Source organism: Rattus norvegicus, chromosome X, assembly GCF_036323735.1.
Source record: "Rattus norvegicus strain BN/NHsdMcwi chromosome X, GRCr8, whole genome shotgun sequence".
Lineage (NCBI taxonomy): Eukaryota > Metazoa > Chordata > Mammalia > Rodentia > Muridae > Rattus > Rattus norvegicus.
Genome location: NC_086039.1, coordinates 8960805 through 8974781, shown reverse-complemented (window position 1 = coordinate 8974781; position 13977 = coordinate 8960805). Strand labels below are relative to the sequence as shown.

Here is a 13977-nt window from a genome sequence, read left to right as displayed (position 1 = left end):
GAGATCGGTCAGGATCCTTTTCTCGTTGCAACTTTTCACTACCCTCTGTTTCTGACACGCTTCGACCTTCCCCCAACACTCTCCGCTTTGCTGTTACAGCTGGGCAGTTCCCACGCGACCTCTGACGCCGTTTGGTGGTAACTAGAAACTCAAAGGTCAATAGAAACAACCCGAGGGCTGCCAGAGCAACCATAACGGCTCCTGCCCCGTCCGGCAGAGGACTGAGCTGGAACAGATCAAGGCTAAACATAGTCTCTCAGAGTCTTAACCCCACTCACAGCTTCTGGACTTCTTCCATGAAACAGAGCTTCCTCTTGGCACCGGCGATGATGTAGCTTTTTTGTGTCCCGGGTTCTTGGCACCAAATGTCCCGCATGGCTTCCAGGCGGCAGGAAACACGCGGGTACACAGAAATCCTTACTGTGACCAACTTTATTAATCTTAGAAGAGGAAGCACCCGCCGCGCCAACATGGCGCGCTTATAAACACCCTAGGTGCGGCGCATCCACACCTGATTGGTTGTTTACCCATGATCTCATAAGGCACGCCCTGGAGTGGTCAAAGACCTGGCACGAAGGCACTCTTGCACATGCGCACAGTTAACTACCTGAAAGGGAGCCGGCTGACGCGGCGAAGGCTGGCGCCATCTTGTAATGGCGGAGGCTATCCTGGCCTTCCACATGGGGCATAGTGGAAGCCAGCGCCATCTAGTGGTGGTGAATGCTATTGCGGCCCTCTACATAATTCCACTGATACATTCATTCTCAATTTCATTCTGCAAAATATAATTCAGGATGTTCTTTTTCCATTACAAATTCTGTGTGTGATAAATACGTGCACACACATATAAGACAAGTTTTGATCATATCAACTTCCCATGCTAGTTAATCTTAGTTATTTTTCTTTGCTGTAAAGAGATGCCATGACCACTGAAACATATAAAGGAAAGGATTTAATAGGAAGATGATGATTTGAAAGAGTTAGAAGATCGATGAGTTTACTACATTCAGGGACTATGTCAGCAGGCACACATTACATGACCAATGTACTTCAAGCCTTCAAACGAAACCTGGCAGAGGTTAGATATCCGCAGAGGGATCAGAGGTAGGGCTTTGTGAGGTCACAGCCATTCCTTAGCTACTGTTGGCTAGGGAGGAATTGGAGGACCAATCAAGACTGAGAGGTGTGGCCCACCATTGTTCTGACAGGTAGATAAGCAGGGCACTCCGAGCTCTGAGACCAGTAGCTGGGAGAACTCCACTATGGCCCGGGTGGCTAAGAAAGCCCCCAGGCCAAGTTCTGAGCCATCAGCAGGCACGGCCAAGAAATCCAGCCAAAAGAAGAAGCATAGGGTTTCCAACCAAGCAAGGTTCAGACGTACCAAGAAGAGTCCACATTCTTATGGTCTCCGAAATGATAGTAAGGTGAGAGGTCCCAAACTAAGCTCATTCCCTCCCTTCTGTAGTCATCTGTACCCCTAAGGCTTTCTCAGGCCTGCTATAAACTTCTCATCTACCCCTGTCCTTTCTCATGAATCTCCACCCAAGATCTGTATATCCTTGTTCCAGACTAGTGCACTGATGACATTAGTATATACTTCTTTCCATAAAAATGAAGGGGGAGAGAACTCTTCAAAGGCCAACTGAGACAAAGGCCAAGAAATCCTTCCACAGTAGGATTCATGAAGAGATTGGAGAACCGACAATGGCACTGCTCATTCCTGAGCCAATGAATGAGAATACCAAATTATCAGTGCCAGGGCAAGTTTCCTCAGTCCCCAAGAGCACTCTGGTTCCTAATGAAGAACTAACAACTCCCTAGATCTCAAGTAGGTTCAAAGATCTAACAAAGATCAGTGAACAGGTCTGGAAGATGATCATGGTTACCATGATGGGGTCAAATTTCACCACTCTTAATTTATATGATGACAAAAGAGTCAATCAAATATGAAAATATATATGTCACTATCAGTCTGTAAAGGTGGAAGAGGAGTGCAGGGACTTGGAGGAAGGTAAGACTGGATAGATGATAAAAACAAACATTGGTTTCTACAAGTTTGGGAGAGGGAAGAACAATTCCCTGATAGGCAGACAGTGGGGGTCAGAGTATGCTAGTTTACATGTCTCCATGAAGCTTTATTTCAAAGAGTAACAAGAAAAACCCTGAGTAGTCCTGTAAGTGATTGGCAAGGCCTATAGCATGGTTTCAAGCTTTTACCACCATATGATCTGTTAATCATATGGATCAAGCCCCAATAGGCAGCACAACACCTTAAGGATACCTACTTACTTGTGGGGTTTCTTACATTCTTTATTATGACCTCATCTAATAAGACCATCAGAAGTGCCAAAGACCTCACCCCATCAAAGGAGCCAACATATAACAGAGACAGAAATCCTGACAGGAGCTGCAAATGCAGAACTGATTTTAGACTACCTGCTCAGACACTGGTGGAGGAATAGGACAGTAAGGAGTGGGTTGTCAACAAGTAGTCCAAACAAAGACAAAGGAAGTAATGTTCACAGTGTATTTTTACACAGATGTGCCTTTCCATACACCTTTACTGTGTATTTTCTAAAACTTTTTAAATTCCTTCAGGAGGTATCCTAAAACTGATTCGTGGCAGACTCATTTCTAAACAGGGAAACTGGGGCTGGAGAGATGACTCAGTTGATTCCTCACAAGCATGAGGACCTGAGTTTGATCCCTAGAACTCATTAAAAAGTGAAAATTCTTACCAGCTGGACTTTTACTTTCACCACTCAAGAAGCAGAAACAGGCAGATCAATATGAGGTTACAAAGTGAGACCCTGTTTTAAACTTCAAATATCTATGTGTGGGGTGGAAATCATGTATTTACTGCACTGAGGATGAGGAGAAGTGTGGATCCTTGGCACATGCTGGCCAGCTAGCCCAACATTCTTGGTATGTCCCAGGCATGGAGAGACTTTGCAGATTTTTTTTTTCTTTTTCTTATTGTTGTTCTTTAGTTTGGTTGGTTTAGAAGGAGGATAGCATCTGAGAATCTAGAAACTTTTCCTCTCCATCACCTTTCTCTCTCTCTCTCTCTCTCTCTCTCTCTCTCTCTCTCTCTCTCTCTCTCTCACACACACACACACACACACAAACACACACACAAACACACACACACAAACATACACACCCACAAACACAGAGAGAGAGAGAGAGAGACAGACAGAGAGCTGTATTACACACAGTCATCCTTAGTGTCCACAAACATAATCACATGAATATATGCATATACATACATACCCAAGTAAACTAAAAACCAAATACATACAATCCATACATTTTGATACATTGTCAATATGCATAAACCCATGAAGTATTCACTATGAGAATGAGTATACACAAAATTCTCTACAATTTTCTTAGTTTGGAGTCTGCATTTTATGTTGCTGTTGTGAAATAACAAACTTTGGACACAACATAAAGCAAAGTATGAGTATGTGTGGAAAAATGTGTGGTTGGTTAACTCTAGTTTCCTGGAGCCTATTAAGGTGCATTAAATGTTTTAATTTTATCTACTTTTTTGGGATATTTTAAACATATCCACCCTGTGCCTCCTAAATATTCCTACACATGACTGTCATTCCCAGTCAACAATCTCATATTTCTTCTTTATTTATGCCCCTATAAAAATCAGTAATGCCAATATGTTCATGAGGTAAGGACCTTCATCAGAATAGGGGCAGCCTACAAGGGAAGTAACATACTTTCTCTTACAACTGACAACTGGACATAATTTTCACCCGCAAATTAGTGTCAGGAACCCTCTTCTATGCATGCTAATTTGCTATCTGGATTGATCTCCCGCCAGTCTTATATAGTCTACCATAATTCCTGTGAGTTCATGACTCTTCTGGTGTTGTCATATCCAGAAGACATTTCTGGTGTTCTGGGCCTCCCCAGTATCTAGTTCTTACAATCTTTCTTCCATCTTTTAATCTTCCCTGAGCCTTAAGGGTAGAGGAGTGATATAGATGTGACATTTGTGGCTGATCACTCCACTGGTGTCTATTCTCTGTAGTTTTAGTAGCTGTGAGTCTTGGTGTTGAACGCTGTCCATTGAAAGAAGTTTTCAATGAAAGCTGTAGTAGTATGTGGATGCAAAGTTAAGTGTCTTTTATTTACATTTGTTACCTTCATCAGTGTGTGTGTGTGTGTGTGTGTGTGTGTGTGTGTGTGTGTGTATGTGTGTGTATCCACATTCATACACATGCATCCATGAAGGCCTGGGGAATTGTTACTTTCCTAACATGAGAGTCTCTGGAATTGAACTTAGGTTGTAAGGCTTGACGGCAAGTGCCATTTTGCCTAGACTCATCCCAATTGATTAATATATTTAAGCTGCAGGTTGAAACTATATTAATTTAGCACAATGGTAGTAGTAGGCCATGATCTCCCCTTTGAGCCTGAAACCTTCACAGCCATCAGTTCTTGACAGGGTTTACAGTGCCAGTTACAACTTCTTTCCTGTTGTGTGCCCCTAAATACAATAAGAGAACTGTATGCAAAGCTACTAGAGGAGAAAAGTCTTCCAACTCTTATCCAGCTATGAGTCCTGCAAGGTCCAAAAATGACCAGGTGGAAACAATTGCCAATTGTGACAACCATAACAGGTAAATTAAAAGCTTTTACAGTGTTATAGCACTAACAATGCCATCACAAGCTGGATAGATCAAGATTTGGGGTTGGGGTAAATCTTAAGTCAAGTGATAGAAAGAAAGTGGTCATGGGTCTGAATTGATCTGTTAGAAAGCATCACTACCAAGATGCCATAAAAGGTAAGAATGACCTTTGGTGTCATTGTGCTTATCACCTCCCTCTAAGAGCACCATCTTTTGAAGAACATTCCATGTATCTTTAAGCAGGTGACCGATGGCCTGAACTTAAGAGGTTCAATGAGACAAACTCACTCAGATGTACTCCTGAGACAATTCCTCAAGGTTTCCACTCTAGGCTGTTTGAAGTAGTCAATGAAAACTGACTTAAAAAAATTAGCACGCGTTAATGTGTTGTCTCTTAGCTCCATTTTCCCCACCCTCCCAAAATCATACTTCCTACACACAACATTCTTGGAATTGGACTTTTATAAATTATGATCATTTTCAGCATGATAACACAAGACTTGAATACCAAAACTTGGTAAGCAGATGTTGGTGGATCTCTATAAACTCAAGGATAGCCTAGTCTTCCTAGGGAGGTACAGAACATCCCAAACCATATGGTGAGAACCTCATTTCAAAAATAAGCAAAAATTGGGTTCTAAGGATTATTTAATTTTTTGTCATGTTAGGGCCCAGCTATTTATTACATCAATGAAGCAATGTATAAATTATAACTAGGGAATGTGGAAAATATATAGACTTTATGTGAATTTTTAAATTTTTAATGTATTTATGTTTTTGCCTACATTAATGTCTATACAATATATGTGTATGTTAGGTTCACAGAGGCTAGGACAATGTATCATATCCCTTCATATTTTAAGGATAGATGTATGTGAGCTGCAATGTTTGTTCTCTGGGAGAGTAGCCAGTGATCTTCAAAACAGAGCTATTTCTCTAGCCACATTTAGATGTTTCACCAAATTTCTGTTCTGAAAGGGAATTATCACTTTATGCTGAAAGTATGCCCTTTATATTTTCATTGTTCCAAATAAATTGCCAGTGTCATATCAACTGCATGATTAGATATTTTGCTAAGCTGTTTTTCTCTGTATATTTTAGTTCCCCTCTTTCTTTTCTTTTTTGTCTTACTATTTTATTTTTATTGCATATTTTATGTATTTTCATTTCAAATGTTATCCTGTTTCCCAGTTCCACCACTGCCATGGGTGCTGCCCATGAATGTATTAGGATGCTCCCACTCAAACTCATGCACTCCTTTCAATGCCCTGGCATTTCCCTACACTGTAAAATGAAGACTTCATAGGACCAAGGGCTTCTTCTACTATTAATGCCCGACAATGCCATCCTCTGCTACATATATTGCAGGAGTCATGGGTCCCTCCATGTGTACGCTTTGGTTGTTGATTTATTCCCTGAAGGTTCTGGGGATCTGGATGGTTGATATTGCTATTCTACCTATAGGACTGCAAACCCCTTCAGCTCCTTCAGTCCTTTCCCTAACTCCTCCATTGGAGTTCCCATGCTCAGTCTGATGGGTCTCTGCAAGCATCCTCATGAATATCAGTAAGACTCTGGCAGAATCTCTCAGAAGGCATCTAAATCAGACTCCTGTCAGCAAGCACTTCTTGGTATCAACAATAGTGACTGGATTTGGTGGCTGCATATGGGATGGATCCTCAGTTAAAACAATCTCTGGATGGCCTTTCCTTCAGTCTCCTCTCCACTCTTTGTCCCTGCATTTCCTTTAGACAGGAGCAGTTCTGGGTTAAAATTTTGAGAAAGGTGGTGGCCCCATTCCCAACCGGGGGCCTTGCCTAACCTCTGGATATGGTCTCTACCTATTTTCCCTCCACTTTGTTGGGCAATCTCATCCCTATTGGGTCCTGGGATCCTCTTGCTTTCCTGTCATCTGGAACTTGCTGGTAACTACCACCAGTCTCCCATCCCCGACTGCTACATACCTCTCTTCAAAGTTTTGTCCCTTTGTGTATCAACCAAGTCTCCTCTCATACTTGCCCCTGCCCTGCTTTTGCCACTCTGCCTCCTCTCTTCCTCACATGCCCCTTCCATCCTCTAGAGCTTTTAGGTGTGCTGACAAGCTGTTAGAGTGCTCTTGTCGCGCGCCTAATGTCCCACCAGTAAGAACGACGAACGGCAACAGGATTCTTCTGCGAACAAGCCTTTACTGTGTTACAGCTCTTCTTAGTGTTACAGCTCTCTTAGTGTTACAGCTCTCTTGAACAGGCACCCCGAGCGGCAAAGTCACTCGCCTTATATACACAACAGTATGCTAATTATCTCTCAGGGATTGGTGGGGCATTCACCCCACTATCACCCAACTACTTGTCCTCCAGGGATTGGCGGAGAATGAATCACCCCATTAGCATGGTACCGCCCCTCATTAGCATATTAATGGTCAACTGACACCTGGTGCAAAAACTGCACATGTGCAGTACCGTTGTTCACCACTGGAGGGCGCCCTACATCTCATTACGGTATGGCCGCCCTAGCAAGGGGACAAGCCTGCACATGCGCAGTAAGTTGTCGACATCCAGACAAGGCTGGATGTTGGCGCCATCTTTGTTTCGCCATGCCGCTCTGTACACGCTCTCTCCATTTTCTTTTTGGAGACACTCAGAGCTATGAATTTTCCTCTTAGCACTGCTTTCCTTATGTCTCATAAGTTTGGGTATATTGTGCCTTCATTTTCATCAAATTCTAAGATGTCTTTAATTTCATTCTTCATTTCTGCCTTGACCGAGTTATTGTTGAGTAGAGCTTTGTTCTTCTTCCATTTGTATGTGGACTTTCTGTTGTTTTTATTGTGATTGAAGAACACATATTTGTGTCTTGTACTTTGTCCTATTGATCTACCCTATATAAATATCTGTTGGCAACACGTTATTGTTATTCATACTTATTTTTAATGTGTCTTGGCATGTACAAACATGCCTTTCCAAAAGTCATAGTCTATTAAACAAAAATCCCAGTAACTGTCACAGAAACCATACCATTTTGTTATTGATCCAAGAGAGTACAGAAGTAAGGCAGGCTATCCCATTGCTGTTGCTTGCCTCCCAGAAGAAGAAGGAAGCCACTATTTCTGATGACAATACACACATGTTAGATACAGGACTTGTTGACTATGATCTGGATCTCTTTGGAAGCCTAATTTTCTTGTAAGTATATGCTGTTGAGACATATTCAAGTTATATATAAAATTAACTCTTTTTAAAGTATTTCTTTTCCTTTAAGTACAAAATTCCTCTTCACTTGTACAAAACCATTTGATTATTCACACATTTATTTCTCTAGTTTTTCTCTTGTTTTTCATGTTCATACATTTATATAGTCTTTAGCCACTCAATTTTTCTCACCATCCCCCCTTGACCTACTGAAATCCTCTTCTTCACAAGTCTCCTTCCTTCTTTGTTTTGGGCTTTCTAGTTTTTTGTGAGCCACAGAATTTAATTAGAAATTCTTGGCATCTTTTGCTTGGGGGTGGGGAGAAAGGGCAATTCCTTAGCTACCCCTTTGAAGAAAAGGACATTCTCTTCCCTTCAAACTGTTAATTAATATTAGTTCCTCAGAAAGGGGTAGAGAATCAATGGTCTCTCTTCAATACAACAGGTAACTGCCAATATGCCCCTAGGGAAGAGGGCTGTGACTTGATTGGCCTCTCTCATTCATTTTTTATTTTTTTTTATTTTTTTATTTTTATTTTTTTATTTTTTTTGATCTTCAAGATTTATTTAGATAAGAAAGCTGTTGATCTCAACAGGAGGGGAAGAGGGAAATTTAAAAAATCTATAGGAAAGTGGTCCCCAAACCCTGACCCCTCAGCACAGCACAGGGTGCTGCTTTTGTCTGCTTGTCCTTCAAAACCAGCCAGCCAGCCCAAAGAACTGGTGCTGACCTGAGGCAGGTAGGTGTGTGCTCTAATTCCAGTCTGAACCGCACTATGCAAAAGATGCACTGACACGTTAACACTCATCAAAACCAACAGCCTCAAATGGCTTCCCGAAGCTGGTAGCCCAGAGTAGTGCGTGTGTGACGCTCTGCAATGCAGTCTGTGACTTTGGTACTAGGGTCCTGGTAGGACAGCAGCATCTACCGAGTGGTGCTGCCTCGGTGAGGCTGCTGACAGCAGGAGCCGTCCGTGAAGGCCACAATGTCAACGTCTGTTCGTGAGGCAGAGTGACAGCAAGAGTCCTGTACAGGCTGCTCGCTTCCACACTGGCTCACTTAGTGTTCTGCTTAGTAAAACTGGCCCTGAGCCGGAGCTCATCCTATAGGTAAATCTGAGGGGACAGTGGAAGAAGCTTTTTACCAAACTGTTGTTTCAGCTTTAGTGCTTTCTAAAAATTGCTGGGTTTTATAAAAATGTCTTCCAGTAAATCAGTGAGTCTATCAAACAGTGGGACTTCCCCAAAGGACTTCATGTAAACTGTTAGGTGCAACCGGTGGAAAGGAGCCCTGTATTGCAGGTGCCCGGTCACGTGCTTAGGCTGTGAGATGGTTTGGTGAGGACTGCTTAGTTAGGAACACAGTTGGAAGCTGTGTGGTGCCATCGGTGCAGAGGTGCCGGGACCCGGCGGCAGGTCGTATTCTCAAGAGTCTGCCTCATCCTTAACTTCAGTAATTCTGTCGATAGACTTGAGGATTTCAGCAACAAGGTTCAGTGTCTCTGCTCCAGACACCAGCTGCTTTATAGATGCGTGTGCACTGTTCATGACAACATGGAGGTTCTGCAAGGCCACATCGGTGTTCTGCTTCACCACGGTAAGGCTGGCACCCTGGCCTGACCGCAGGGCTTCGTTTTCTCGCTTGAAGTTGGAGAGCTGTGCCTGGAGCAAATTTACTTCCTGTTTCAGCTTCATGACATGATTTTCTGCTTTTACAGCCCGTTTGGTCATCAGTTCGAGGTTCTGTTCGACTTGCTGGACTACTGACTCCAGGTCATGGAAGTCACTCTCTTCCTTGATCATCTTCGCCTCCAACTTCCGTTCGAGCGTCCTGACCATTTTTGTTTGAGTTTCAGAGAAGCTCTGAACCTCACTTAGCTTTCTTCTGAGCTTAGAGTTTTCATCTTTCAGTGCTTCGTAACTTAACTGCAGCGTCCGCAGGTGTCTGTCCCCTAAGGATTCTTCATGAGCTGCAAAGTCTACATTAGGATTCCCAGCTGGAGACGCTGGGGAGAGCCTGGAGTCAGTGTCACTCAGTGTCCATGGGGGCAAAGACTCAGGACCTGCCAGCTCTGACGCGTTGGAAAAGAAGGAAAGGTAGGTGCCACAGGGCGATGAGTTCTGCGTGGCTCTCATGGAGTGAGTCTGCTCCACGGCAGACGGCAGGTAGGCTCTGCTCCACCCGTCCTCTTCATCCTCCTCTAGGTTGCTGGCTCTTGTTGGGTCTTCAAAAAATGGCTGCTGATATTCCAGGCCATATCCCATGGGCTGGGAGACAGGGGAGTTGTGGTCTAGTCCCAGTGGGTGCCTCGAGGCCTCCTTCGGGTAAATTCGACTGGTGGCTGTGTCTTCTTTTGACAGGCTGAGGTTCTTGGTTTTCAAAAACTCTTTGAAGGAGAATGGATTGGCTTCTTCAAGGTCTTCAAGTTTGTCACCTCCAAAGCGCGTCTCATGGGCTCCCGACGGACCTTGTTTAGTACATTTCCCCTTTCCATAGCCAAAATCGTCGGGAACTACGAGGCTCCGCGTCCGCGATAGTGGGGGCGCGCCCTGCCGCCGCGCGTAGCCCGACATCGCCGTGCCCTAACCCGGCCGCGGCCCCATGGCCCACAACGCCGTCGCCAGCCCCTGCCTCATCCGGCGCGGCCGGCCGGAAGCCTGCCGGCCTCTCTCATTCATAATAAAATATTGAAGTTTCAATTTGCTGGAGGCCTCTGCATTAACACCTATAGCAGTGGTATGTTGAGCAGTGAGTGAGCTACACCGTGTCAGAAAGACATCCTTTGGATGTGCATCTCCCCATCCTCTCATTTGTTCCGCTACCATTTTCTTCATATCCCATGAACCTTGAAATGGGGACGGAGGATATAGCTGTCCCTTTTATATTTTGAGAAATGTATCATTTAAGATCTTGTGCCTATCAAGAATTGCAAACCTCACTCTTCACCCTTGAGATAGGATTAGAATCATGTGCCAATACAAATACTTACATCATTTGCGAAAAGAAACAGAATTAGAATTAGAGTTCATATATATATATATATATATATATATATGATAGATAGACAGATATGCATCCATATATACATTAACATCCACATATACAAAATATCCATACACATAAGCATGCACATCCACATACCTATACATACCTATACATACATATACATGCACACACATGCACATGGATATGCAAATGCACATGTACAAACATTACATATACACATACACATGTGTATATATACCTAAACTTAAAATAAGGAGATATATCTGACATATCTGACATGTCCTTTGTATAAAACACACACACACACACACATATAGATATAGCTGATATGTAGAGAGACAATGTTGAAAAAAGAAGGAAAGACAGACAAACACAAATAATCCACATGTAGATAGATGCTACCTACCAAACTTACATAGAAAATTACATGGAAGAGATGTAATAGAGTGACATTGGAAAGGATGTTGTATAGAAATGTTGTCTGATATAATTTTAGTTGCTGAAAAGTTTTGATATAGAAACAGACACAAAACTCCTTACTGGCACTTAGGCATTGAAAAGACACAACATAACAACAATAATCTGCTTCCACTATCTTTTTGGTGATTCACTTAGCGCAATCTAGTAAAACTAAACATTGCTCAGTAAGTTATTTTTTCTCATTGTTTGGTAATATCTTTTGGTATGACAGAGTAAGATCGCTACTACTCAGCTATATTCCCTAGGCATGAAAAATATTTTAATGTTGAGACAGAGTTATTTATATTGGTCCATACAGCCATGGATATTGTGATTACCCTCCAGTTTAGAGGAGACTGTTGGCATGCCCCATATGTACAACACATGTGTTAAGATTTGTGGGAATATCCATTGTCATGTCTCTGGGACAAATACCAAAGATGCAGTTATTGGGTAACATGGTAATGCTATTTTAGCTGTTCTCTTATTGAATGTTTGGAGAATATCATATGATTAGAACATTCCTCCTGAGCTTCCCCCCAAAGCCCCAATAAAGCTCTTTTTGTTCTCTTTCATATTCATGCCATCTTCTTTTTAATGATTATTGCATTTATGTTTCTAAACATAACCTGATTGGTTCATATAATAACATGAGCCCTTATGTTTTTAAGACTCACTTTGTCACTAGACAGTAATGTGCTATGCTTTTCACAGTGGAAGACTAATTCTCCTCTCAGCATTCCATAAGTCCCAATAAATTAATGTGTAGGCTTGAGGACTCATAGGCATTTCTTTGTCCACTTTGGTATGCCTGTTTTTGTCATTCCTTTTTAGCTCATATTTGGGAAGTGATGTTGGTAATAGATTCTGGATATACCATTTGACATAACAAGGAGATGCAATCTTAAAGCAAATTCCCTGATCTCTGGCTCTTACAAGCCTTTCTTCTGTATCTACAAACAAACTCTGTGTAATTAATTTTCTGTATATATCATCCAGACTTTGCTCTTTCTCTCGAGCCTGAGGTTTAAGATTTTAGTGGAATATTGTTTCAAATATTTTTCTAAGGTACTGATAATATAAAATTTAGTTTGTTCATTGTAATCGGATAAGTTTTCATGTCTGCACTTAGGATGAATAATTTTCTCTTTCATGACTATGATGTTTATAATTCCAGGACCACAGGATCTAACATACTATTCTGCCCTCATGTACCTCTGTATGAATAGGTACATAGACATGAATAAAAACAAGACACCTACACACAAAACATAAAATAGAGGATATTTTTATACTGTAACTTGGTTCTTTTAATTGGTTATTTTATTATTTACATTCTACATCTTATCTCCCTTCTGATTTTCCCCTCCACGAGCCCCCTTTAACCCCTTCCCTCCTACTGCTTCTATATAGGTTCTCCCCCAACAAACCACTCACTCCTACCTCCATGGCCCATTCCCTTATATTGGGTCATCAAACCTTCATAGGACCAAGAGCCTCTCCTCTCACTGATGTCAGATAAAGCCTATCCTCTGCTACATATCAACCAAGAGCCATGTGTCACTCCATGTGTACACTTTGGTTGGTGGTTTAGTCCCTGGGAGCTTTAGAGTGTCTGCTTGGTTGATATTGTTCTTTTTCCTGTGGGGTTGGAAATGCCTTCAACTCCTAAAATCCTTAGCAAAACTTCCTGATTGGAGTCCTCAGGCTGAGTCCAATTTTGGGCTGTGTATATCTGCATCTGTATTTGTCATGTTCTGGCAAAGCCTCTCAGGTGACAACTGCATCAGACTCCTGTCAGCAAGCACATCTTAGCATCTGCAATATAGTATGGGTTTGGTGTCATAGATGAGATGGATCCTTAGGTGGGGCAGTTTCTGGATGGTCTTTCCCTAAGTCTCTGCTCTACTCTTTGTCCCTGCATTTCATTTTGACAGGAACAATTATGGATTAATATTATTGAGGCATGTGGGTAGCCCCAATCACTGAACTGGGGACCATGCCTGTCTACTGGATATGGTCTCTACAGGTTTTCTCTACCCTTTATTTGGTATTTTGGCTAAAGTCCTCCCTGTTGTGTCCGGGAAATCTCATGGGTCCCTGGCATTGGGGCTTTTCTAGTGGCTAATGCAGTTGCCTCTTAACAACTGCTACATGCCTCCTTTCACATTCTTTACCCTCTATATATCTCCGTGATCTCTCATTTCTGAACAGGCTCCTATTTCCCGCCCCCTCCTCTCTCCATCCCATATTCCTCTCTCATTCTACTTCCCACAGATTTTTCTCTTCTCCCTACTGTAGCTTCCACACCTTGGTGTGATCTTTTTTCTTCTTGGGTTTTACATGCTCTGGGAGTTTGATCATGGATATTCTGAGCTTCTTTTTGGATAATATCCACTTATCAGTGAGTACGTACCATGTATATTCTTTCTGACTGGGTTACATAACTCAGAATGATTTTATCAAGTTCTATTCATTTGCCTGAGAATTTCATGAAATTGTTGTTTTTAATAGATGAATGCGTAAATGTACCATAGTTTTGGTATCCATTCCTCTATTGAAGGAAATCTGGGTTCTTTAAAGATTCTGGATATTATGAATAAGGCTGCAATGAGCATTGTGGAGCATTTGTCCTTGTTATATGTTGGAACATCTTTAGGCTATATGCCCA

At 42.2% G+C, this 13977-nt stretch overlaps 1 protein-coding gene across 1 annotated transcript; it reads right to left on the bottom strand.

The window, feature by feature from the left end:
- Nucleotides 1-8344: 8344 nt before the first annotated feature.
- Entr1l3 (endosome associated trafficking regulator 1 like 3) lies at nt 8345-10486 on the bottom strand. The gene has a single exon (XM_576917.8). It carries the CDS (start codon nt 10412-10414, stop codon nt 9266-9268), a length of 1149 nt encoding a protein of 382 aa, XP_576917.1. The 5' UTR covers nt 10415-10486; the 3' UTR covers nt 8345-9265.
- Nucleotides 10487-13977: the final 3491 nt, after the last annotated feature.